Here is a 26681-nt window from a genome sequence, read left to right as displayed (position 1 = left end):
TACCACTGACAGCAGCTCATAGGTCGGAGTGCTGACTTTCTCTTGCAGCTTTTCCTAAATAATGGCACAACATTAGCCACCCTCCAATTTTCCAGCTCCTTACTTGTGTCTGTTGATGATACAAACATTTCTGCTAGGAGCTCCACAATGTTTTCCTTACCTTCCCACTATGTCCTGGGATACACTTGTGTGATTGTACTTGGACTTTAATTGTATTCTATCTTTTTTCGTACATGAAGAGAGCTTGAGAGTCATAGAGATGTACAGCATGGAAACAGATCCTTCGCTCCAACCTGTCCATGCCGACCAGAAATCCCAACCCAATCTTGCTAGTTTGAAAACAACTTGAATTTATCTCACATTTTCACAACACTATACTTTGCAAGGTGTTTTACAGCCAATTAAGTACTTTTGAAGTGCAACGTCAACAAAGCAGCTAATTTGTGCACAGCAAACTCTTTTAATCAGCAATGTGATAATGACCAGACAGTCTGCTTTTGTGATGCTAGCGGAGGGTTAAATATTAGTCGGACCACCAGGGATAACTTCCCTACTCTTCTTGAAAATAGTAGCTTGGGAGCTTTTACATCCACTTGAGCAGGTAGATGAGTGCTTAGTTCAAGATAGTTATGATTTGGATGTGCCAGTATTGGACAGGGGTGGACAAAAAAAAAAATCACACAACACCAGGATATAGTTGAACTGGTTTATTTGGAAGCACCAGCTTTCAAAGCGCTACTTCTTCATCTGATGAAGCAGCACTTCGAAAGCTAGTGGTTCCAAATAAACCTGCTCGACTAAACCTGATGTTGTGTGAATTTTAACTTAGTTCAAGATCTGATCTAAAAGCAGCTTAATACATGCAAAAAATGTGCCTGCTTTGATATCTGTGCTTAAAGCCTGGAGAGGAGCTTGAACCAAGAAATCAGAGACTCAGAAGTAAGAGTCGGCACGAGCAGCACAATGGCACAGTGGTTAGCACTGCTGCCTCACAGCGCCAGAGATCCCGGTTAAATTCCCACCTCAGGCCACTGTCTGTGTGGAGTTTACACATTCTCCCAGTCACTGCGTGGGTTTCCTCCGAGTGTTCCAGTTTCCTCCCACAGTTCAAAAATATGCAAGTTAGGTGAATTGGCCATGCTAAATTGCCCCATAGTGTTAGATGAAGTGGTAAATGTAGGGCAATGGGTCTGGGTGGGCTGCTCTTTGGAGGGTTGTTGTGGGCCGAAGGGTCTGTTTCCACACTAAGTAATATAATATAATATTACCAAAGGAGTGTTTAAAAGCAAAAGTCCATTTCAAATCAGACATTTCCACCTGTGAAGACTTTGACAATGCATTCCGTGGAGAAGTGAATCATCAACATCTGGATTTCTGCATTTAACAGAGTTCATATAGAAGCCAAAGGTTCCTGCCAAATTGATAGTTTAATGACAGCCAAACTGCAAAATGTAACCACTACAAATTCAGCAGAACACCCACTTCATGTTTACAAACTTTACTTTGCATATCACTTTTAATTCTAAAATTTATACAGGCAAATTCCTCAAAACATTTAGTGATACAGTGTGCTAAAATCAATAAATAGCTTGCTATCATTTTTGTTCATGCAAAAGTAACCCAGGCTGACATTTCAGTCAGTAATGCTGAAAGTGGCATTTTTTAGATGAAACATTATGTCCATGTTCCATCTGCCCTCAGGTGAACATATAACGATACAAATTCAAAAGGTGGCTGGGGAGATTCCAAATGTGTACGTTGCAATATTTATCCTTTAACCAACGTCAGTAAAAATGATTATCTAGGCACATGAACCATCCTGTCGCACCTCACTCAAAAGACAACAGTAACTAAGGCTCAGCAAAACAATCTACATTCATATGGTCCCTTTAGTGGGCGGCACGGTGGCACAGTGGTTAGCACTGCTGCCTCACAGCGCCTGTAGACCCGGGTTCAATTCCCGACTCAGGCGACTGACTGTGTGGAGTTTGCACGTTCTCCCCGTGTCTGCGTGGGTTTCCTCCGGGTGCTCCGGTTTCCTCCCACAGTCCAAAGATGTGCGGGTCAGGTGAATTGGCCAAGCTAAATTGCCCGTAGTGTTAGGTAAGGGGTAAATGTAGGGGTATGGGTGGGTTGCGCTTCGGCGGGTCGGTGTGGATGTGTTGGGCCGAAGGGCCTGTTTCCACACTGTAAGTCTAATCTAATCTAATTAACATAGGAAAGCATTTCAGCACATTAGAAGGGCTATTAATAAGCAGGGTTTGACGCAAGGAATTACTAAGATGAGTGACTAATCAGAAGTTTAGCCCAAGATTGGTTTAAGGGATTCTTAAAGGAGAAGAGAAAATGATGACAGCAAGATTCAGAAATTGAATTGCACTGGAGACAACTTTAATAGCTAGTGGAGCAAAGAACATTGGGGACATGCAAATGCCAGAACTGGAGTAACATATGGAGATCTAAATGGATTTTTTTGGTAAGGCTCTTGAAAGTTGCTAAGATAAAGAGAAACAAGGCCATAGAGGGATTTGAAATTAAAAGATCAGAATTTTAAATAGATGTTGGTCAACTTAATTCAGCTTAAGTTCATAAATGCTGTGTAAATGAAAATCATTCCTTTCTTTAATAAAAGTGCACTCACTTTCAATATTCAGTAATCAACAGTAAAAAACATACCAATATTTGTTGGTGCAGTGTGCTCATGTGCATACTGATAAAATTTCCTCGCTGCCATGGGATTCATTCGTACAAGAGTGACACATCTTTCACACCATACCTCCTCAGATTGATTCACAGGAAAGAAGGAGTTAAACAACAAGTTGACAATTCGTCTTGCAACTGGTCGGGAATCAAGTTCCAAACGAGCCAGAAGATGCTCCATTGGACAGATTTTCCAAAACTGTTAAAGATTATTCAAATTCTCACATTAATATTGGTCAAATTTATAACCATAGCATCAATTTTCCTATGTTGTACTTTATGAAAGACAATTAAACATACTACATACATTATATGTTTTCTGTTCAAATCTCTATCCTGCACATGTGGTACATACAAAACATAGTCTGAAAGGAACAAGCACTATACCCTTCGATTCTAAGGTGGATGATCATCATACTCAGATGATAACAAAGTCACAAACAAGTCAAACGTCAAACAACCTGTCCACAAATTTATGTTAAGTAGACCTTCAAACTAGCAGAGGCAGCCCTAATGCAACCCAATTTTACCTACAATTGCAGTCTATGTCAAAATTATTCAATGACACAGCAAATGTGAAAAATGTCTTTATTTTTCCATTTGTTAATATCTTACAATAGTGTGACCATGTAAAAGACACTGAAAAATGTTGAGTGTTTTTTCTGGAAAAGGCATACAATCTTTTTGTACTTAATATGCTGTCTTCGGATGAGTGCAATACATCTGCCATAAGGACAATGCAGTCAAAGATCTTTTTTGATGTGATAACAGAAAAGAATTTTTACAATGCACAGTCAAAATGGATACGGTCAGTGTGCATGAGACTTGAGTACAGTGAGACAAAGGTCTTGTGAATATACTGTTGGAAATTTGATTCAAATGAGAATTCACCTGGTACATCCTTTCTGAGTTCAGTTTGAGTGTTAAAGTTCAGTTCACACAAGAGCCTTTAAATAGAGTGAAATGGATTAATTATAGGAGTAGCTGCCTGATCCTATCAAATAGGGTAGAAGCACCTGAATGTGGTGATCACTGTAGCTAAAAACTTTCTCTGAGCGGACTCAAATAAGCAAGGACTCAAATATTGCACAGTGTGCATGAAACTTCAGTAGAATATACAACATTACAGCGCGGTACAGGCTCTTCGGCCCTCAATGTTGCGCTGACCTGTGGAATCAATCTGAAGCCCAACTATTCCATTTTCATTCATATATGTTTATCCAATGACCAATTTGAAGCCCTTAGCCGATGAGTCTACTACTGTTGCAGGCAGGGGGTTCTATGCTCCGACTACTCTGAGTAAAGAAATTACCTCTGACATCTGTCCTATATCTATCACCCCTCAATTTAAACCTGTGTCCCCTCATGCTAGCCATCACCACCAGGGGAAAATGGCTCTCACTGTCCAACCTATCTAACCCTCTTATATGTCTCAAATAAGTCACCTCTCAACCTTCTTCTCTCTAATGAAAGCAGCCTCAAGTCCTCAGCTTTTCTTCATAAGGCCTTCCCTCCGTACCAGGCAACATCCTAGTAAATTTCCTCTGAACTCTTTCCAAAGTTTCCACATTCTTCCTATAATGCGCTGACCAGAACTGCACGCAATACTCCAAGCATGGCCGCTCCAGAGGTTTGTACAGCTGCAACATGACCTCATGGCTTCAAACTCAATCTCTCTACCAATAACAGCTAACACACCATATGCCTTCTTAACAACCATATCAACCTGGGTGGCAACTATCAGGGAACTATGTATATGGACACAGATCTCTCTGATCATCCACACGACCAAGCATTTTACCATTAGCCCAGTACTCTGTATTGCTGTTGCTCCATCCAAAGTGAATCACCTCACACTTTTCTGCAGTAAACTCCATTTGCCACTTACCAGTCCACCTCTGCAGCTTCCTATGCCCTTCTTAACCTGCAATATTAGGTTGGGTTATCTGGTCAGCATGGACGAGTTGGACCAAACGGTCTGTTTCTGTTCTGTACATGTATCTGACTGTATGGTTACAAGATCAAACAGGAAAATTAAATGTTCATTGGTCTGTGGCATTTCAAAAGGACAGGTAAGAAGAAAAGATTGGTGGGTAGCAATATTAGCACAAGTTCAAAAAGTGATCTTGGAGTGGAAGGTGTAACATCCATACAGGTGGAGATAAGAAATAAGAGATAGAACACACTGGTAGGAATAGCACCCCCAGCAGCAGATATACAGTAGGACAAAGAATAAATCAGGTGATAATGAGGGCATGCATAGCTTGGCATGGTGGCTCAGATGTTAGCACTGCTGCCTCATAGCGCCATGGAGTCATGTTTGATTCCACCCTTGGGTAACTGTGTGTGAAGTTTGTATATTCTCCCAGTGATTGTGCACTTCCTTCAGGTGCTCTAGTTTCCTCCCACAGTTCAAAGAAGTGCAGGTTAGATTCATTGGCCATGCTAAATTGCTCATAGTGTGCAAGGAAGTGTATGAAGGAAAAATCATGTGTGACAAATATATTAGAATCGGTTTTAAATAATAAGATAGGTAGGTAAAGAAGCAGTAGATGTAATATATTTAGTATTTTCAGAAGATATTTGATAAGGTAACACAGTTAAGGCTTCTTAAGCTATCAGCTCAAATGTTTGGTGGCAGTATACTAGCTTAGAGAAAGGACTGGCGGAATAATAGAAGACAGTTGGGTAAAGGATGGCAACTCGTAGGGTGTCAAAGGGATCAGTATAAGGTCCACAATTATGTACGTTACATATTTATGACTTGGATGAGGATGAATGTATTTTAGCCACACCTGATGATGACACAAAAATAAATGGGAAGGCAAGTAGTGAGGATGACATAAAAGATCTGCAGAGGAATGTAGGCAAATTAGACAGTGGGCAAAAATTTGGCAGATAGAATATTATGTGGGGATGTGTGAAAGTTTGCACATTGGCAGGAAGAATACTTAAATATTGAAAGACTGCAGAAAATTACAGAAATGAGGGACTTGGGAGTCCTCAACGAGTAATCACAAAAAACTACCATACAAAAAAGCCAAAGTGTCACTGGACTTAAAATGTTAACTCTGCTTTCTCTTCAAAAACACTGCCAGTTTTTCCAGCAATTTCTGTTTGGGATTGCTTGAGGAACCACTGAGAAGGTTGGATGTGAACTGATCAGAGCTTGAGAAGATTGACATGCAAGCATTTTTTTCTAAACACAAGATTCTCAGGAGGTTTGACAGTGTTGATGTATAGAAGTCAGTCAGTTTCCTTGTCGGAGAGTCTAGAATCATACAGCATAATTTCGAAGCAAATGTTTGCCTAGTTAGAACAGAAATGAGGGTGAATTTAGAGTCATAGAGATGTACAGCTTGGAAACAGACCCTGCGGTCCACCCCGTCCATGCCAACCAGATATCCCAACCCAATCTAGTCCCACCTGCCAGCACCCAGCCCATATACCTTCCTGTTCATATACCCATCCAAATGCCTCTTAAATGTTGCAATTGTACCAGCCTCCACCAGTTCCTCTGGCAGCTCTTTCCAGACACGTACCACCCGGTGTGTGAAAAAGTTGCTTCTTAGGTCTCTTTTATGTCTTTCCCCTCTCACCATAAACCTATGCCCTCTAGTTCTGGACTCCCTGACACCAGGGAAAAGACTTTGTCTATTTACCCTATCCATGCCCCTCAATTTTGTAAACCTCGATAAGGTCACCCTTCAGCCTCCAACGCTCCAGGGAAAACAGCCCCAGCCTGTTCAGCCTCTCCCTGAAGCTCAGATCCTCCAATCCTGGCAACATCCTTGTAAATCTTTTCTGAACCCTTTCATGTTTCACAACAGCTTTCCGATAGGAAGGAGACTAGAATTGCACGCAATATTCCAACAGTGGCCTAACTAATGTCCTGTACAGCTGCAAAATGACCTCCCAACTCCTGTACTCAACAGTCTGACCAATAAAGGAAAGCATACCAAACGTCTTCTTCACTAACCTATCTACCTGCGACTCCACTTTCAAAGAAGCTATGAACCTGCACTCCAAGGTCTCTTTGTTCAGCAACACTCCCTACGACCTTACCATTAAGTGTATAAGTCCTGCTAAGATTTGCTTTCACAAAATGCAGCATCTCGCATTTATCTGAATTAAACTCCATCTGCCATTTCTCAGCCCATTGGCCCATCTGGTCCAGATCCTGTTGTAATCTGAGGTAACCCTCTTCGCTGTCCACTACACCTCCAATTTTGGTGTCATCTGCAAACTTACTAACTGTAACCTCTTATGCTCACATCCAAATCATTTATATAAATGACAAAAAATAGAGGAGCCAGCACCAATCCTTGTGGCACTCCTGGAGTCTGAAAAACAACCCTCCACCACCACCCTCTGTCTTCTACCGTTGAGCCAGTTCTGTATCCAAATGGCTAATTCTCCCTGCATTCCCTGAGATCTAACCTTGCTAATCAGTCTCCCATGGGAAATCTTGTCGAACGCCTTTCTGAAGGCCATATAGATTACATCTACTGCTCTGCCCTCATCAATCTTATTTGTTACTTCTTCAAAAAACGCAATCAAGTTTGTGAGACATGATTTCCCACACACAAAGCCATGTTGACTATCCCTAATCAGTCCTTGCCTTTCCAAATACATGTACATCCTGTCCCTCAGGATTCCCTCCAACAACTTGCCCACCACCGAGGTCACACTCACCGGTCTATAGTTCCCTGGCTTGTCTTTACCACCCTTCTTAAACAGTGGCACCACGTTAGCCAACCTCCAGTCTTCCGGCACCTCACCTGTGACTATCAATGATACAAATATCTCAGCAAAAGGCCCAGCAATCACTTCTCTAGCTTCCCCAGAGTTCTCGGGTACACCTGATCAGGTCCTGGGGATTTATCCACCTTTACCCGTTTCAAGACATCCAGCACTTCCTCCTCTGTAATCTGGACATTTTACAAGGTGTCATCATCTATTTCCCTACAGTCTATATTAGATTACTTACAGTGTGTGGAAACAGGCCCTTCGGCCCAACAAGTCCACACCGACCCGCCGAAGCGCAACCCACCCATACCCCTACATTTACCCCTTACCTAACACCATGGGCAATTTAGCATGGCCAATTCACCTGACCCGCACATCTTTGGACTGTGGGAGGAAACCGGAGCACCCGGAGGAAACGCACGCAGACACGGGGAGAATGTGCAAACTCCACACAGTCAGTCGCCTGAGTCGGGAATTGAACCCGGGTCTCAGACGCTGTGAGGCAGCAGCGCTAACCACTGTGCCACCGTGCCGCCCACAAATCTTCCATATCCTTTTCCACAGTAAATACTGATGCAAAATATTCATTTAGCATTTCTTCCATTTTCTGTGGCTCCTCACAAAGGCCGCCTTGCTGATCTGAAGGGCCCTACTCCCTCCCTAGTTACCCTTGTTTCCTTAATATATTTGTAAAAACCCTTTGGATTCTCCTTAATTCTATTTGCCAAAGCTATCTCATTTCCCCGTTTTGCCCTCCTGATTTCCCTCTTAAGTATACTCCTACTTCCTTTATACTCTAAGAATTCACTCAATCGATCCTGTCGATACCTGACATATGCTTCCTTCTTTTTCTTCACCAAACCCTCAATTTCTTTAGTCATCTAGCATTCCCTATACCTACCAGGCTTCCCATTCACCCTGACAGGAATCTACTTTCTCTGGATTCTTGTTATCTCATTTCTGAAGGCTTCCCATTTTCCAACCGTCCCTTTACCTGTGAACATCTGCCTCCAATCAGCTTTCGAAAGTTCTTGCAGAATACCGTCAAAATTGGCCTTTCGCCAATTTAGAACTTGAACTTTTAGATCTGGTCTATCCTTTTCCATCACTATAGAATTATGGTCGCTGGCCCCACTGACACCTCAATCATCTGCCCAGCCTTATTTCCCAAGAGCAGGTCAAGTTTTGCACCTTCTCTAGCAGGTACATCCACATACTGAATCAGAAAATTATCTTGTACACACTTAAGAAATTCCTCTCCATCTAAACCTTTAACACTATGGCAGTCCCAGTCGATGTTTGGAAAGTTAAAATCCCCTACCATAACCACCCTAGTATTCTTACAGATAGCTGAGATCTTCTTACAAGTTTGTTTCTCAATTTCCCTCTAACTATTGGGGGGGTCTATAATATAAACCCAATAAGGTGACCATCCCTTTCTTATTTCTCAGTTCCACCCAAATAAGGTCCCTGGATGTATTTCCGGAAATATCCTCCCTCAGCACAGCTGTAATGCTATCCCTTATCAAAACTGTCACTCCCCCTCCTCTCTTGCCTCCATTTCTATCCTTCCTGTAGTATTTGTATCCTGGAACATTAAGCTGCCAGTCCTGCCCATCCCTGAACCATGTTTCTGTAAATTGCTATGATATCCAAGTCCCATGTTCCTCACAATGCCCTGAGTTCACCTTCCTTCCCTGTTAGGCCCCTTGCATTGAATTAAATGCAGTTTAATTTGTTAGTCCTACCTTGTCCCTGCCTGCCCTGACTGTTTGATTCACTTCTGTTCTCAGCTGTACCCATCTCAGATTGATCTCTTTCCTCACTATTTCTCTGGGAGTGGGAAGGATGTTGTGCAGTCTATGAAAATGAACTTTATGGCGACTCCTGAAGGGTGCAGGGTCCTCATATGGACAATTAGATGCTGATCCTTCAGTTTTCACTGAGTCTCACTGGAACAATGCAGCAGGTTCATGACAGAAATGTATGCCAGGGAACATGATGTATTGAAGAGTAAGCAACTGGAAGCTCAGGATCATTTTTAAGGTCAGAACATAGGTATGCTGCAAAGAAAGTATCCAAACTGTGTTTCTGTTCTCACACTTACCCAAGACCACATTGTGAGCAGCAAATACAAGAGACTAGATTAAGGGAAGTGCTGGTAAATCGCTGCTACACCTAGGTGTCTGTGGCCTTCGATAGAGAGGAAGGAGGTGGTCGCATCTTCTGTGATTGCATGGGGAGGTGCCTGAATGGTGTAGAGAGGTATTGGGGGTGAAGGAAGGTGTCCTGGAGAGAAGCTCCCTGCAGAATGCTGATAAGAGGGGGAAGGGGAATATGCGCCTGGTACTGACATCATGCTGTAGGTGACAGAAATGGCAACTTGATCTTCTGGAAGCAAAGATTGCTGGTGGAAGCTGAGGAACTGAGAATCATATTAGTGCTGGGGACAGAAGAGAAGGAGTGAGTATAGATGTTTAGAAAATTAGTCAGTTACGGCTAAGGATAATGAACTATGGTTTCAAAAGTAGTTGAGGAAAAAGGTGGAAATTTTTGATGATCCTGTATAAAGGTGGCATCATTAGAACAGATGCAATGGAGACCAAAGAAACTGGGAGAATGGAAATGGAGTCTTTACAGGAAGGAGGGTGTAAAGATTTATAGTACAGGTGGGTTTGTACTGGATATCAATGACCAGCCAATCCCCACAAATAAAACCAGAGATATTAAGGAAGGGAAGAGAGCAGTCAAAGATATGGATCAGGTGAATGAGATCACAGTGGAAATTGGAAGCAAATTGATAAACTCTTCCAATTCCAAACGAGGGTGGAAGCAACAATGACATTGATACAATGGAAAGAGTTGTCGGGAAGGACCCACATAGATTGGCACAAAAAGATATCCACGGCTACATCTTTGAAGGAAGTGAGAAAAGTTAAAGGAGAAGTTGTTCAAAGAGAGGATGAGCCTGGACAGGCAGAGGGTTATGATGGTGGTAGATGGTGATGATTCAGACTCTTTCCAGCTGAAAGAGAGAATCCCAAGAGCATCCTGATAGGGGACGGATGTACAATCCCGGTCATATCGCAGCTCTGTTTTATTTTAATGAATTTGTGGAATTCTTTAGCACAGACAGCATAGAGGTTTTACTGTTAAAAATATTAAAGATTGAGAAAGACAGATTTGCAATCAATAAGAATCAAATGTTGTGGGGAAAAGAGAGTTGAGGATTATTGGATCAGCCATGATCTCAGTGACAGGGTAGAACACACTCCATGGACTAAATGGCCTACATCTATTCCTATGTCCTCTGGTCTTTCTAAATGGAGACTCATTTATTTTTATTTACTGTGATTTCTGATCTAAAATAGAGCTCTGTAATGGTTGTGGTCACTAACTTGTACTTTCAATAGTTTGACTTGAAGTTTATCAGATCTGCGGAGTGTTACAACCCATGAATACTGAAGAACGTAATTGTTATTTAAGATTCAATTCTTTATAATGCAGAGGCATTTGTATCAAAGTTTCAAATTAAGTGGATAGTTATTACAAAATAGAATGTCCAAAGGAAGTATTTAAGCATAACAAAAATCCTCCACTACAAAATTATGAACCATGACTTAGTCCGTACACAATAGCATTGATTAAAAACAATTCTCCTGAATTATAAACATTCCTGACTTTGAAATGAGCAACATTTTACTTATACAATGTTGTTTGGTAGCCAGAAGATAAATAATTGTTATTTTACATTTGAAGCATTTCATCTTCTTAGTAACCTTACCTTTGCAGCTCTAGCAGCTTTAATTTTCAGCAGCATATCAACAAAGGCTACTCTTACTTTTTCTGAGTTGTCATGGAGACTGTTTTTCAGCCCAGGAAGAAGCTGCTCTAACAAGGGATGGCTCATTCTGTTATCCAAAGTAACTGGTAAACACTGTGGAACACAACAGTGACAATCTTTTCACACAAAGTATTAAGCAACTTGAAACATTTATATTTGTCACTGTGCTGTTAAAATGGCTGAAATATAAACATCATATAAATTGTTTAAAAGTTCCATGGAGAAAAAAAACATCCTGCAACAAGGTGAATTTAACAATGTGCTCTCACGTTATTGAATTTTGAATTTGAAGTCCTGGAACTTCCATCTTTAAATAGTTAATTGGCTCTGTAAGAACCAGACAGAGAAATCGGTTTGTTTGTGTCATTCAGGCAAAATAGCCAGCGTGTCAAAACTGATGCTCAACAGGCTCATGTGAAATCCTCTTGTGGCATCATGTCAGGAGAATCAATGAGGTCCTAGGAGGTGGCTGTCCCCAAGGTGAAAGTTGGTTAGCACAGATGCTGATTCTAGGCTTAAAAGGAGTCTCTGTGAGGTGCAGTTCTTTGCATCCTTAAAAGTAGGAGCATAGGCAAAAGGAAACTGGAAGAAAATACTATCTCATACCTTAAAGACAGAACAACGGACATCAGCAGAACTTGTATCAGCAGAGAGCTCACGGAGCACAGTGGTAAGAAGTTCAGTAAGAATAGCAGGGGGAATCATCTCCCAGTATTTTGCAGCAATCCTGCACACACCAAGCACACCAGTAGAACGAACCAGAGGTTGAGGATCTTCCAAAAGACTCTACAAAAAACGTAATTAAAACTTTGCAAGTTATATTTTTTGTATGGACCATCTGTTTATCACTTGTTCCAAAACTTATTCTGTGAAGAGATATGGCAATAACAGAACTTAACATGCTACAATTATGCTATCAACTAGATTTTATTTTAATTCAGGCACATATTTTGACCATCTGAATTCCCATGTCACTTCGACACTTTGCACCCATTTACAAATCAAACCATCCTCCATTATAAGCGGCATAATGAATTTTTTTCCTGGTATTTCACTCAAGAACAGTGATGGAATGCTTGGGGCATTTTTTGGATCTCCAAAGAACAGGATGATAATAGGACTGAGCTGCCACTGCAATCAATCATAATTGTGATTTGATATGTATTAAAGGAAAGCCTATCCTGACCAATAGGCTTCATCTAAATAAATCAACTTGTGCAAAAGTATACTTACAAAAATTTCTTCAAATTGCTTTTGAATTTGAACATCTACTTCTTCATTGGCAAGTCCAGGGTCTCTTATTGGAAATGCTTCAATAAAGAGAATTGCAGCATTTGCTCTCACTTCAGAATTTCTGGCCTTCAAAATGAAAGAAAAAAAACTAACCTGAGCGAAAGTAAAACATAAAATATTGCAGAAACATGGAAGGCCAAATCCTATAAAGTACGAAGACCAGAAGTGCATTCAGTCCTGGCACTCATCTAAATAAGATTATAAATCTAATATACAGCAAACATTGTTTCAACCAGCACCTTATGAACCAGCACTCTTGATAAACCAGCAAAAATCGTATTGCTCAAAATCAGAGGTTTACTGTATTATTGCGATCCCAGCAATGTCCAGGTAGTCAGTGGAGGATGAGAGTGAGAAGGCTTTCTTGTCCTAAGTTTTATTTTAGGCAAAGTTGCATTATCATTTAAGTGATTTGAAGAAAGTATAACAATGTGTGTAGTGCCTGCATTGCATTTCTATTGCTTTGTGCGTGTTTTTCCACTGATATTGCAAATCCCTTGATCAACTGAAATATTTGACCAATTGCTACACTCCTGGTGCCATAGGTGTCAGTTAATAAAGTTTGTTGTTGTTGCTTCACCTCGAAGGGGATTATTTACTTCTTTCATCCTATTCTACCATATTCGCTTCTCGGCAAATGTGGTGCCCTCCATACCAAGATTGCCAACTGCAGACTGGGTGACTGCTTTGCAGAACACCTCCATTCTCTTCATAAGCATGACCACAACCTTCTGCTTGCTTGCCATTACAATACACAACTTTGCAAGCATGCTCACATTTCCACCCAGGCCAGCTGCATTGTTCCATAAGCTGAAAGAGGAGCATCTCATCTTCCATTTAGGTAGTACAGCTATCTGGACTCCGAGATCAGAGATCAAAAATTTCAGACTTTGTACTCTAGCCCCAGTTTTGATTTTATTTTGTTCCATTCGAAGTCCATATCTAGTTTCCACGTTGTACTACTGATTAGAGCTGACCTATATGCTGTTATTAACACTTACGACGAACAACCACCTCTGGATCTATGCTTTATGCCTTCTCCACAAACACCACTTTTTAGATGATTAGATTCCCTGCAGTATGGAAACAGGCCCTTCGGCCCAACAAGTCCACACCGACCCTCCAAAGAGTAACCTACCCAGACTCATTCGCCCACATTTACCCCTGACTAATGCGCCTAACATTATGGACAATTTAACATGGCCAATTCACCTGACCTGCACATCTTTGGATTGTAGGAAGAAACCGGAGCACCCGGAGGAAACCCATGCAGACACGGGGAGAATGTGCAAACTCCACATAGACAGTCGCCCGAGGCAGGAATCAAACCAGGGTCCCTGGCGCTGTGAGACAGCAGTGCTAGCCACTCAGCCACTGTGGCACAATGCCACTTCTCCGTTTATCTTTTGTTGTGTGACATCTTTGATCTTTGATCTCCACACCCTCTAACCTATTTCACGATCTTCCATTTTGTTACACTTGCACAGCATGAAACGCATTACTTATCCATTTCCTTTTTAAAACAAAAATCTTCATGGGATGTGAGCGCCACTGGCTGGCCAGCATTTATTGGCATTCTCTAGTTACCCTATAGAAGGTACGGCAAACTACCTTCTTGAACTGCTGCAATCCACATGATCTGGTTGGATTTGTTTCATTTAAGGAGGGAATTCCAGGATTTTGATCAGCAACAGTGAAGGAACAGTGATATATTTCCAAGTTACGATTGTGAGTTTCTGAAGGGGGACTTTGCAGATGATGATATTCTCATGGATCTGCTACTCCCATCCTTCTAGACAGAAATGGTCAGGGGAATGGAAGGTGTTGTTTAAGAATCATTGGTGTATTTCTGCAGTGCATCTTCCAGATAGTACACACTGCTACTACTGAGCATTGGTAGGAGAGGAAGTGGATGCTCGTAGAACATAGAACGTTACAGCACAGTACAGGCCCTTCGGCCTTCAATGTTGCGCCGACCTGTGAAATTAATCTGATGCCCATCTAACCTACACCATTCCATCATTATCCATATGTATGTCCAATGTCCATTTAAATGCCCTTAACGTCCGTGGGTCTACTACTGTTGCAGGCAGGCCATTCCACACCTCCACTGCTGAGTAATAAACAATCCCTGATGTCTGTCCTAAATCTATCGCTATCCAGAGTTCCATCTCTATTATTTGTAAATATCACAAACAGTAACGGACCAGGCAGTGCTCCCTGTGATACACCAGGCTCCAGTTGGTATCTCTCCACATCGCAAACCAGCCAACAAGAAATCAAACCCAAAGTACAAAGGGAGCCCAATATGTTGGTGATGGATTCCATGCCAACGATGCAGCGATGACACATCAACAAAACACACTGCATTAAATCATCAAGCCATGTTTGTGGATGCAGTGCTAATCAAGCGGGTTATTTTAAACCTGGATGGTGTCAAGCTTCTTGAGTGTTTTTGGAGCTGTGCTCATCCAGGCAGGTGGAAAGTATTCCACCATACTCCTGGTTTCTGCCTTTTAGATGATGAATAAGCTTTAGGGGAGGGGAGCTACTCACCTAGCTATTCCTATCCTCTGACCTGCTCTCATAGCTGCTGCGTTTATGTGGTTAGCCTGTTGAAAGTCTGGTCAATGGTATCCCCCAGGATATTCATAGTTGGGTATTCAGTGATGCTAATATGTCAAGGGCATTGGTTATATTGCTGTCTCTTCATTTTTAATTCATTTTACAGGAAGTGAGACAATGCTGCATACATATAAAATTACGATAGCAATTGAATGATAAACATTGGAAAAATTTAGAAAGTGTGAAGTGCTTTAAAATATTGGGAGAAATTTGTTGTACCACACATATAAAATTAGTTTTCCACAACTCGAGGGGGTTTTCGGTGCTAACAATCAATTCAGTGTGCCATTAAATATTCAAAATACTGTAAGTTCCCTTGGGAAAAAGTAAGAGCTGTTTAGTAAAGTTAGATCAATGGGATCCAGCGGAGTTAGCCAAGTGGATACAAAATTGGCTTGACAGTAGGAGACAGATAGTGGTGGAGGAGGGCTACTGCTCAAACTGGAGGTCTGTGACCAGTCTACATTTTGCTTACATTCCTTGATGCCTTTCCTATTCATGTACTGGTCAAATATATTTTAAAAGCTGTAATTGTACCTGTCTCTATCACTTCCTCTGGCAGTGCATCACAAGGATTGGTGCTGGGTCCATTGTTTTTTGACATTAACATAAAGCAATTCGGATAAGAATATAGGAAGCATGGTTTATGAGTTTGCAAATGACCCCAAAATTGGTGATATAGATAATCAGCTTCATTGTCCACAATGAGATTTAATCAACCAGGCCGAGGAATGGCAGATGGATTTTAATTCAGATAAATAAGAGGTGTTGCATTTTGGTAAGCAAACCAGGGCAGGACTTATGCAGTTAATGGTAGGGCCCTGAAAATTTTTGTCAAACAGGGTTCAGATACATAGTTTCTTGAAAGTGGCGTTACAAGTGAAGTTATAAGGAGAGCTGAAAATGTGTTGCTGGAAAAGCGCAGCAGGTCAGGCAGCATCCAAGAAACAGGAAATTCGACGTTTCGGGCATAAGGAGAGCTCGGATAGGCTGGGATTATTTTCCCTGGAGGGTAGAAGGTTCAAGGGTGACCTTATAGAGGGTTATAAAATCATGAGAGACTTGGATATGGTGAACAACAAAGATCTTTCCCCTAGGCAAGGGGAGTTCAAAACTAGAGTGCACAGGTTTAAGGTAAGAGGGGAAAGATTTAAAAGGGACCCGAGGGGCAACTTGGTCACAGAGAGGAAGGTGCATAAATGGAATTAACTGCCAGAGGAAGTAATAGAGGCAGGTACAGTTACAACTCTTAAAATATATTTGAACAGGTACATGAATAGGAAAGACTGAGAGGGATACGAGCCAAATGTAGACAAACAAGACTAGTTCAGTTTAGAAAATCTGGTCAGAGTAGACCAAGTTGGACTGAAGAGTCTGCTTCCATGCTGGATGACTATGACTCCATAACATTAGTTTATGTGAAAGTGTGGATTCACTACCAGAAGGATCAGATTTTATGGTTTAACTGCACATGATATCAGTTTCAGAAGTGCAATGCTGCCAAACGGTGACAGTTTTGCTGCAATAACTACAGCTAGATCTGGACCATTATTTCCATTATGAGGCTGAATCATTTTTATGAAAAGAGAACTCATTATGTATGAGCAAGGGAATGGTCTGATCTCAAATCTATTAATAGCATAATGTATATTGACAGCTCTATATTGTATACTGTCCTTTACGGAAGGAAAGTGTCATCCTTACCTGGTCTGGCCTAGGTGTGACTCCAGATTTATAGCAATGTTGGTGACTCTTACTCGTCCTTTGGGCAATTAGGGCAATAAAGGCAATAAATGTTGATCTAGCCAATGATACCCTCATCCCACGAATGAATAAAATGAAGTTAAAATATTACTGGTCCCTAAAATGTCAGAATATTCTTATCCACCACAACTTTGGAGCAGATTTCAGAATTGGGCTTCAGTGTTCACTCTCATTTAGATTATATAATACTGGACAACACAGTATTTGCAATGTTTTCTTTGTTTAAATTCACTCCAACAATTCTATAAAATCATTAAATATCAAAAACAGTCTTCATTTGTTAAAGCATTCTTTAAAAATGCCCTCAAAGTCCCTTCCTTAGAATGAATGAAGGCATAAGAGTAATGTGTCAATAATTTATCCTAAAAAGTTACAGTAGTACCTTCAGTCCTCTCCATAGAATAGGCTGGTACAAACGATGCAACATTTCATCAACCCCCTGTCGCAGCTTTTGTTGATGGAAGTAACTTAACAACTGCAAAGATAATTTCAAAAATTGTTAAGAACTACAATTTAGGCTTCTCAAAAATCTTGATTCATACTGACAGCAAAAGACAAGTCTACAATCAGGCCAATCCACAAAAACAAAGTCTCTTCAAGAATGTTTCTGAACTCAATCTTTTACCAACAGTCAAAAGAAACTATAGAAGACAATACAAGGCAAAATTTGCAGCTACCAACACAGACAACTAAATTTATCGAATGAGAAATGACATGCACTGCAGTACTTTCTGCACTGTTTACAATACTCTATAGGTCAAGTGTTTCCACCACGGAGGCCATGAACAAAATGTTAAAACCACCCTTAATTCATCGCTTACATCAAAGGACCTGCAGCAAGTAAAAAGTAAAACAAATGAGGAACATTTATCTCTAGTGTACCAGTTTCATCAATATTACAATTGCAATTTGTAACTGCATCAGTAGATAAATCTATCGTAATGTGGTGGACAATCATCAAAAAAGTCTTTTTCATTAACTTAACATTACTTAAAATTACACATACCTCTCGCACTTTTGAATGGACTGGGGAATTCCTTGGAAGGTGAACTCCATGATGCATAAAATCCTGGATACAATTATATTCAATAGTCTAGAGGAAAGGGAAAATATTTCAGGGTTATACACGCAATCATCTAATTTTCCAGTTATTTTGTGATGATGTAAAATGGACTAATGATATGTGAACGTTAAAATTTTCCATAAAGATATTTCCCACATAGCAATGATTCTAAAATTCAGTTTTAGATTAAAACAAATTATTGATAAAGCTCATCACATTTTAATAAACAAGCAATCTGCAACAACGAATGATTAATATTTTTTCGGTGGTTAACTGCTGTCTCATTGCGCCAGGTACTCAATTCAATTTCACTTTTGGGCTACTGTCTGTGCAAACTCCACACATTCGCCCAGTCTCTGTGTGGGTTTCCTCCAGGTGCTCCAGTGTCCTGTCAGTCCAAAAACATGCAAGTTAGGTGGAGTGGCCATGCCAAATTGCCCATAGTGTCCAGGAATGTGTACGTTGGATGGATTAGCCATGGGAAATGTAGAGATACAGGGATAGGACGGGGGGGATGAATCTGGGTTGGATGCTCTTTGGAGAATCAATGTAGACTTGTTCGGCCAAATGGCCTGCTTCCACACTGTAGAGATTTTATGACAATCTAAGTGAATGCAGTATGCTAAAGTGCATGAATATTAGTTAACAAAAATTGTTGTGACGTGTTTGTTTGATCATAAATATTAATAGCAACTTAAAAATAAAAACTGAAAGAGGAACATGGTATGTTACTCTCCCCACTATTTAAAACTCGTTTTTTTAATGGTTCAACATCTTTGATTTCAACAGATTAAACTTATTTTTTGTTTGAGTAGGTTTTCTTAATTGGGAGTATAGTAGAAGAAACTATAAAAAGCAATGCAACTGTTCCTTCAAGGTTTTCTGTGTATTCTGTTTATTTGCATTGTGAAAGCTGAAATAACAGCGGAAGTAGGATATCCACCTTAAGCTAGCTCTGTGATTTGAGAATATCATCGCTGATCTGTTTGTAGCCTCAACTAAACATTTCTGTCAACATCATTACCCTTGAGTCTCACAATGATAAACTGCTTATAACCTTATCTCTTGAAATGTAGAAGCACAATTAGGTCATTCTCCTTATTGAGTCTGTTTTGCCATTCAGTTAGATCAAGTCCTCATCAAATTTCATGAAATCTTTGCATAAATCTGTTGATCCCAAACTTGAGAAATTCCAACTGATTTAAAGACTCCCTCTATTCTGCCTGAAACATTTACATATTACAAAAAAAAAGAGACACCAACACAGATTCTTGCAGAACACCACTGATCAAACACATTCCAATCAGAAAAACACCCCTCTGAAATGATCTTCTATGACCAAGTCGCTTTACAAACTCATCCAGGAACTCATGTTACTTAATCTTCTGGAGCAGCCTACCAGGAGGGAACTTGTCAAATGGTTTACGAAGTCCAAGTAACAACATCCATTATCCTACCCTCAATCATCTTCATCGCTTCCTAATAAAATCTCAATCAAATTAGAAAAACAAAATGCCTCCTCACAAAGCCAAGATGACTCTCCCTAATAAGTCCATTATTTTCCAAATGCAAGTAAACCCTGTCCCTAAGAATCTTCTCCAATAATGCCCCAATTACAGATGTAGGGGTCATCAGCCTATAATTTCCTGGATTATCCCTGTTGCCTTAAATTAAAAAAATGACATAGGCCATTCTCTAGTCTTCCGGGATCTCTCCTGTGGCTTAAGAGGATACAAATTTTGCCATTAAGACCCTAGCAATCTCCTCCCTTGCCTGCTTCAATATTCTGGGAAAGATTCTATCAGACCTAGGGGCTTTATCTATTTTAATGTTTTTCTTCTTAATATCAATATGCCCTAGAATATCCACAGATCCCTCCCTAATCTTAATGTCTTAGAATTAAAAGCACTCACCTTCAGAAACATTCCAGATGCCTTTTTCCAAGCTCTAAAATATATCTCAGCTACATAGGTCATGATGGACCTACAGACAAAAATTTAATCACAAGCTTCATCATTAAGAGTTAATCATAACAGAATAACAAAAGCAAATTCTGCAAAGTGCTGATACTTAAACATTGATTCAGTGCTTTGAAACTCCTAACAGACAACATGACAATCCTGAAACTCACAAGCCATCCCCAAAATTAATTGCAATTGGACAAGGCTCAGAATTGGAATATAGGGAAAAACAGAGCCAAGCACAAAGCTAAAATTAGGCATATCCATGTAAAAAAGATGTGATTATAGCGGCATCTCTATCATTTGTGCAGAGTGTTACTAGAGGCGAGAGTGCACATAGTTGTCAAACCTGAGCAATAAAGCCATTATGAAGTGTCAAGTTCAGCATAAAGAGAGCATAACATCACAAATAAAATAAAAATAATCCAATCAATTAGCAAAACATAGCATATGAACTCTAAGCTAGAATACTATCTATGGTTCTGGCATTACATAAGAAAGATGTAATAGTGCAGTAGTGAATCCAAAAATGAGGAAATTCAGTTTTGGGGATCAAAGAAATTCAAATGTTCACGCCCATGGGCCAAACACTGGAAAGTCTGATTAGAGTAGATAGGCCCAGACAAATAGGCCCTGAGGCGAAGGCTAGTTCTGTGTTATCCGATTCTGACTCTAAACTGAGACTGTAATGCTTGGAGAGGACAAAGCTAAGCTGAAACCTGAGAGAAGTTTTCAAAATGATGAGAAGCTGGAGAGATTGAGAAAAACTGCTCCTGCTCATAAAAGAAACAAGAAGAGGGCAGCACAGTGGCTCAGTGGTTAGCATTGCTGCATCACAGCACCAGGGACCCGGGTTCGATTCCAGCCTTGGGCAACTGTTTGCGTGGGTTTCCTCCGGCTACTCCAGTTTCCTCTCACAATCCAAAGATGTGCAGGTTGGGTGAACTGGCCAAGCTAAATTGCATTGCCCATAGTGTTCAGGGATGTATAGATTAGGTGCTTGAGTCAGGGGTAAATGTAGGGAAATGGTTCTGGGTGGGATGCTCTTCGGAGGGTTGGCGTGGACTTGTTGGGCTGAAGGGCTTGCTTCCACACAGTAGGGATTCGAACTTTAATTCTTAAAAGAAGGGCACAGATTTAAAGTGATCCACAAAAAAAAAAACAAGCTTGAGGTTAGGAAAATCTTTTCAATGAGTAGTTAGGGTATAGAATTCAATGTCTAGTAGTGTAGTAGAGGGAGGTTCAATTGAAGAATTCAAGAGTGCAGTGGATGATTATATGGTTGGAAATAAAGGTGCAAGTGTATTTTAAAAACTGGTAATGATGTTTCTTTCACCAGCACATGTCGGCTTGATGGGGAAACAGCCACCTTTGTGCCATAACACTTCTGAGACTATGATACTTTTTAAACTAATTACCTAGTTCTTAAACTTTATTTGCAAGCACTTAAAAAGTTATCTGATAATTGACCAAATGATTTAGTTGGATATTCTGAACTCCCTAAATAGAAGATCACCACATAAATCAAAAGTTTCACTCACATTCCTAAATTTAAATTAACTCTCAGTACATGCTTTTCTTGACTAAAACCCTTGCCCTAATTACTTTGTTCATACTTAGGAAAGACATGTAGCTGGTTCTTAATGGTGTCATGGATCATCTTGATGAATTCCACATCCCAGCTAAACAAAAAACTTAAAAATCGCCTTCCCTGAAAAGAAGGGAGAAGCAGTATAAATTCACAACAAACAAAATATTTGCATTTATACACAGCTTTATACACAACCAGATCACCCCAATGTGCCTCAAAACAAAAGTACTTTTGAATAAGAACAAAACAATGTCAGCGAAGATCTGAAATTAAAAACAAAGCACTGGAAAAACTCAACAAATCCAGTAACACCTGTGAAAAAGAGGACCAGTGTAAACATTGAGCCTAAGTACTCTTCTTTGGAGCTGAAGAGACATCATGGCTTGTTTGCTTTAGAAGGGGGTTTGTGGTTGGAGTTGAAAGAGTAGGGCAAGAAACATCACAATGGAGGACAGAGTTTATGGCTTATTATTATTCGTCACTTCTGCTGAAGGAGATGTGGCAGCCAATTTGCTACTGGTGAGATTCAGTTCTAATAAAAGATTAATCAACCAGAAACATGAACTGTTTCTCTCCAGCGATGCTGATTTCTCTGCTTTTCTACCTTCTTTTAAAAAACAATTGCTCCATGTGGGACCACAGCTTAATATCACATTTGAAAAATGGCATCTTGAACAGTAGTGCACAGAAGATGGATTATGCTCAAGGCCTAAACTAGAACTTGAACCAGTGTCTCAGAAGTGGAAATGGTGTGATTTTGATTTTATTCATTGGATATGGGCACCACTGGCTAGCCCAGCATTTATTGCCCATCTCTATTTGCCCCAAGAGCAGTTAAGAGTCAATCACATTCCAGTGGTCTGGAGTCACATGTTGGTCAGACACTGTGAGGATGGCAGTTTCACACCCAAAAGGACATTAGTGAACCAGGTGGGACTTTCCCCCATAAATGGATTCATGGTCAGCGTTAGGCTCTTAATTACACACTTTTATTGAATTGAAATCTGCCGTGGTTAGATATAAACCAGAGCCCCCAAAACATTACCTGGGTCTCTTAGATTAACAGTCCAGCAATAATACCATCAGGCCATTGCCTCCCCATGATTGAATACTTTCTTTTGTCTTTGTGTCAAAGAAAAGTGATCTCATCCTGAAAGTTATTGTTGAAGGCAAAACAGCCATAAGCATACAGTTTCCAAAATGTATGTTTTTATATAATTGCAATCAAGTAGCTGAGCTAGCTGGATCTTAAAGCACCATTCATTTGTATTTAAGCTGTAAACCCAAGTTACTTTGAAATCCTAAATCAGTATGGCTTCAAGGGATGGTCACATCTGATAAACCTGTGAGAACATTTGAGGTGGTAATGAGCATTTAGACAAAGGAAAGCCATAGGGCATGATCTATTTATATTTCCGGAAGGCCTTTGACAAGATAGATAGGCTCTTGATTAGTAAAGTTATCAAGGCATATGGGAAGATGGCACGAAAATGGGGTTTAGAAACATATCAGCCATGATCAAATGGTGGAGTGGACTGCTTGGTTTGAATGACTTGATTCTGCTCTTATATCTTATGGTCTCATAATTACAGCAAAGTTCTCTTTCAAAGGCATTCTTTGTAAAGGCACACTACAGGAACAGTGAATATTACAGAAAGTGTGATAAAATTCAATTTCTCTCCATATGATATGTTTCAATCTGAGGTACCTAATTATAATGTCAACATTGAATATATACTATGAATATCAACAATGTCAAACATTTAGAAAGGGGGTTCTCTAGTTTTCCAGCTCTCAGTGTACTATAGCTGAAATGCCTTGGGCAGCAACTTCCCCAATGCACCCTTGTGGCGACTGCCCAAAGCATTACTGCATTTCTCAGCACTGAACCTACACTTTGGAATGTGCCATTTTGCAAAACTGGGTCAAGAACAAAATGTTACAGTGGACAACCAGCAAAGTTCACGAAAATCAATGAGTGCTTTTCACTGTTGAAAGAAGTACAAGCAAATTGGGCATTTTGGAGAGTGAAGGTGGAAGAGATAAAAGGACAAACTTGACTCCTTCTGTGATTGTATGAGAAGGTGGTATGTATGGGGTTTCAGACACTGCTGACCCTTACCTCGTGTGTTCTCAGAACAGGACATGCAGAACAGTGTCAATGGAGCTGCTATGGCTGAATCCCTTCAAAAACCACTGCACCTCTCTCCAAATTTTGTATCCATTGGTGGACAACAGTCTCTTTGCCAACTTCAAGATAAACACACAAATATAGGGTGAGATTCCAAGCATGAAGAAAGGATTGACAGGAAGAGCCTTCCTTACCATCAGCCAAGTATTCCTTGACGCTAGCTTGAAAGTTCTTATGACTATGCAATCTATGAAATGATTTTGCTCAGGGAACTATCTAAAGGAATCTTCCATCTACTTTTCCTGAAGGACCTCAAGGTTGTCATGTGTAGAACACTATTTGATGGACTGGCAGTCAACATGCCCTCCTGAAAATATTTTCGATATGTTTTAGGTAGTATTCCATAGTACAAAAGCTTGAAGTGTTTTACAAATATGTGGCCAGACCCACCCTTCATTACATCAAAAACAGACGGCACCTTAGCACAGAAATTACCCTTATGGTCGCATGCAATGTATTCATGTACAGTTTGATATAGCCACACAGAGGTAGCCGTTAGAATGAGGACAGTATCGGAAATCTTTTAGCTAAAGGTTTGTCAATCATGGCCTTGTAACTACAGTTACTTTCAATTCCTACATGGAGCGAAGGAAGGTACAGATAATCGCCACAACTCAGCTGAGTAACGGATCAGACCTGCATCGTGTACTGCAACACAAAGAATGCCTTGTATTTGACAACTAGGTTCTTACACAAAATTGAGGAGGAACATGGTTCTCAGATGCCAAATTTGTTTTGGTTTAAAATTGTAACTTCTCCTTCTGGTTCCTAGTGCATGCTCCAATCTCTCTGAACCACATTCCCTCCAATCTCTCTGAACCACATTCCCTCCAATCTCTCTGAACCACATTCCCATCACCTTCAAGTATGACATCCTGATAGTGATCGGGACAAAGGATCAGTCAGGTCAGTTCCAAATGAATATGGTCTTACTTGCGCCATAATTCATCTTGAATGTTCCTCAGCAATTCAACTGGTCACAGATCTCATCTAGAAAGAGGTATGAAGTTGAAGTTTGTCTTCCTGAACTTACAATACTATAATGTGTACCAAACACATCATCCCTCTCAGTCAGAATTTCAAAAGGAGAGGCCCATCCATGACACCCTGATCCTCATGCACTGCAAATATCCCTCCTGCCCCAAACCCCACACATACCATCTTCTCATACAATCACAGAAGGAGTAAAGTTTGCCCTTTTATCTCTTCCACCTTCACTCTCCAAAATGCCCAATACAACTTTGAGGTGAGGCAACAATTTGCTTGTACTTCTTTCAATCCATACTGATTTTGCTATTTACAATGCAATTTCGTCTACATTGGAATGAACAAAGACTGACTGACTGCTTTGTGGAACACCTCTGGTCTATCAACCAGTGAGAATAATGCCAACCTTCCAGTTGCTTGCCATTTCAATATTCCATTGTGATCTCATGATAATATTTCCATCCCAGACTTGCTGCAAGGCTCAACACAAGCATTGTTGCTTGAGTAGCAGCTCACTTTCTGCTGAGACAATTTACAACCTGCAGGACTGAACTCTGAGCTCAATAGACAATAGATGCAGGAGTAGGCCATTCTGCCCTTCGAGCCTGCACCACCGTTCATTATGATCATGGCTGATCATCCTCAATCAGTATCCTGTTCCTGCCTTATCTCCATAACCCTTGATTTCACTATCTTTGAGAGCTCTATCCAACTCTTTCTGAAACGAATCCAGAGACTGGGCCTCCACTGCCTTAGAGCATTCCACAGACCCACCAGTCTCTGGGTGAAGAAGTTTCTCTTCGTCTCTGTCCTAAATGGCCTACCCCTTATTTTTAAGTGGTGTCCTCTGCTTCGGGAGTCACCCATCAGCGGAAACATGTTTCCTGCCTCCAGAGTATCCAATTCTTTGATAATCTTATACGTCTCAATCAGGTCCCCTCTCAGTCTTCTAAACTCAAGGGTATACAAGCCCAGTCGCACCAATCTTTCAACATAAAATAGCCCCGCCATTCCAGGAATTGACCTCGTGAACCTACGCATCACTCCATCAATAGCCAGAATGTCTTACCTCAAATTTGGAGACCAGAACTGCACACAATATTCCAGGTGTGGTCTCACCAGGGCCCTGTACAGCTGCAAAAGAACCTCTTTGCTCCTATACTCAATCCCTCTTGTTATGAAGGCCAGCATGCTATTAGCTTTCTTCACTACCTGCTGTACTTGCATGCTTGCCTTCATTGACTGGTGTACAAGAACACCAAGATCTCTTTGTTCTGCCCCCTTACCTAACTTGACTCCATTTAGGTAGTAATCTGCCTTCCTGTTCTTGCCACCAAAGTGGATAACCATACATTTATCCACATTAAACTGCATCTGCCATGCATCTGTCCACTCACCTAACCTATCCAGGTCGCCCTGTAATCTCCTAAAATCCTCCTCACATTTCACCCTGCCACCCAGCTTTGTATCATCATCAAATTTGCTAATGTTACTATTAATACCATCTTCTATATCATTAATATACATTGTAAAAAGCTGCGGTCCCAGCACTGATCCCTGCGGTGCTCCACTGGTCACCGCCTGCCATTCGGAAAGGGAGCCGTTTATCACTACTCTGTTTCCAGTCAGCCAACCAATTTTCAATCCAAGTCAGTACTTTGCCCCCAGTACCATGTGCCCTAATTTTGCTCACTAACCTCCTATGTGGGACTTTATCAAAGGCTTTCTGAAAGTCCAGGTACACTACATCCACTGGAACTCCCTTGTCCATCTTCAGAGTTACATCCTCAAAAAATTCCAAAAGATTAATCAAGCATGATTTCCCCTTCATAAATCCATGCTGACGCTGACCTATCCTGTTACTGCTATCCAGATGTGTCATAATTTCATCCTTTATAATTGACTCCAGCATC

General features: G+C 40.6%; 1 protein-coding gene across 2 annotated transcripts in view; it reads right to left on the bottom strand.

Moving 5' to 3' along the window:
* ncapg2 (non-SMC condensin II complex, subunit G2) overlaps positions 1–26681 on the bottom strand; it is a 91549-nt gene that overhangs the window by 43820 nt on the left and 21048 nt on the right. For both annotated transcript variants that reach the window (XM_060825610.1, XM_060825611.1), the window contains exons 7-14: positions 21616–21710; positions 19952–20021; positions 17982–18068; positions 17358–17450; positions 12527–12652; positions 11900–12079; positions 11234–11386; positions 2677–2899 (exon numbers count right to left, since the gene is read on the bottom strand). In XM_060825610.1, the coding sequence (XP_060681593.1) occupies positions 2677–2899; positions 11234–11386; positions 11900–12079; positions 12527–12652; positions 17358–17450; positions 17982–18068; positions 19952–20021; positions 21616–21710 (1027 nt within the window). The remainder of the gene's footprint in view (positions 1–2676; positions 2900–11233; positions 11387–11899; positions 12080–12526; positions 12653–17357; positions 17451–17981; positions 18069–19951; positions 20022–21615; positions 21711–26681) is intronic.

Source organism: Hemiscyllium ocellatum, chromosome 5 (genome assembly GCF_020745735.1).
Source record: "Hemiscyllium ocellatum isolate sHemOce1 chromosome 5, sHemOce1.pat.X.cur, whole genome shotgun sequence".
NCBI classification, from domain to species: Eukaryota; Metazoa; Chordata; class Chondrichthyes; order Orectolobiformes; family Hemiscylliidae; genus Hemiscyllium; species Hemiscyllium ocellatum.
Note: the sequence above shows the minus strand (reverse complement) of the source record. Positions and strands in the feature narration are given on the sequence as shown.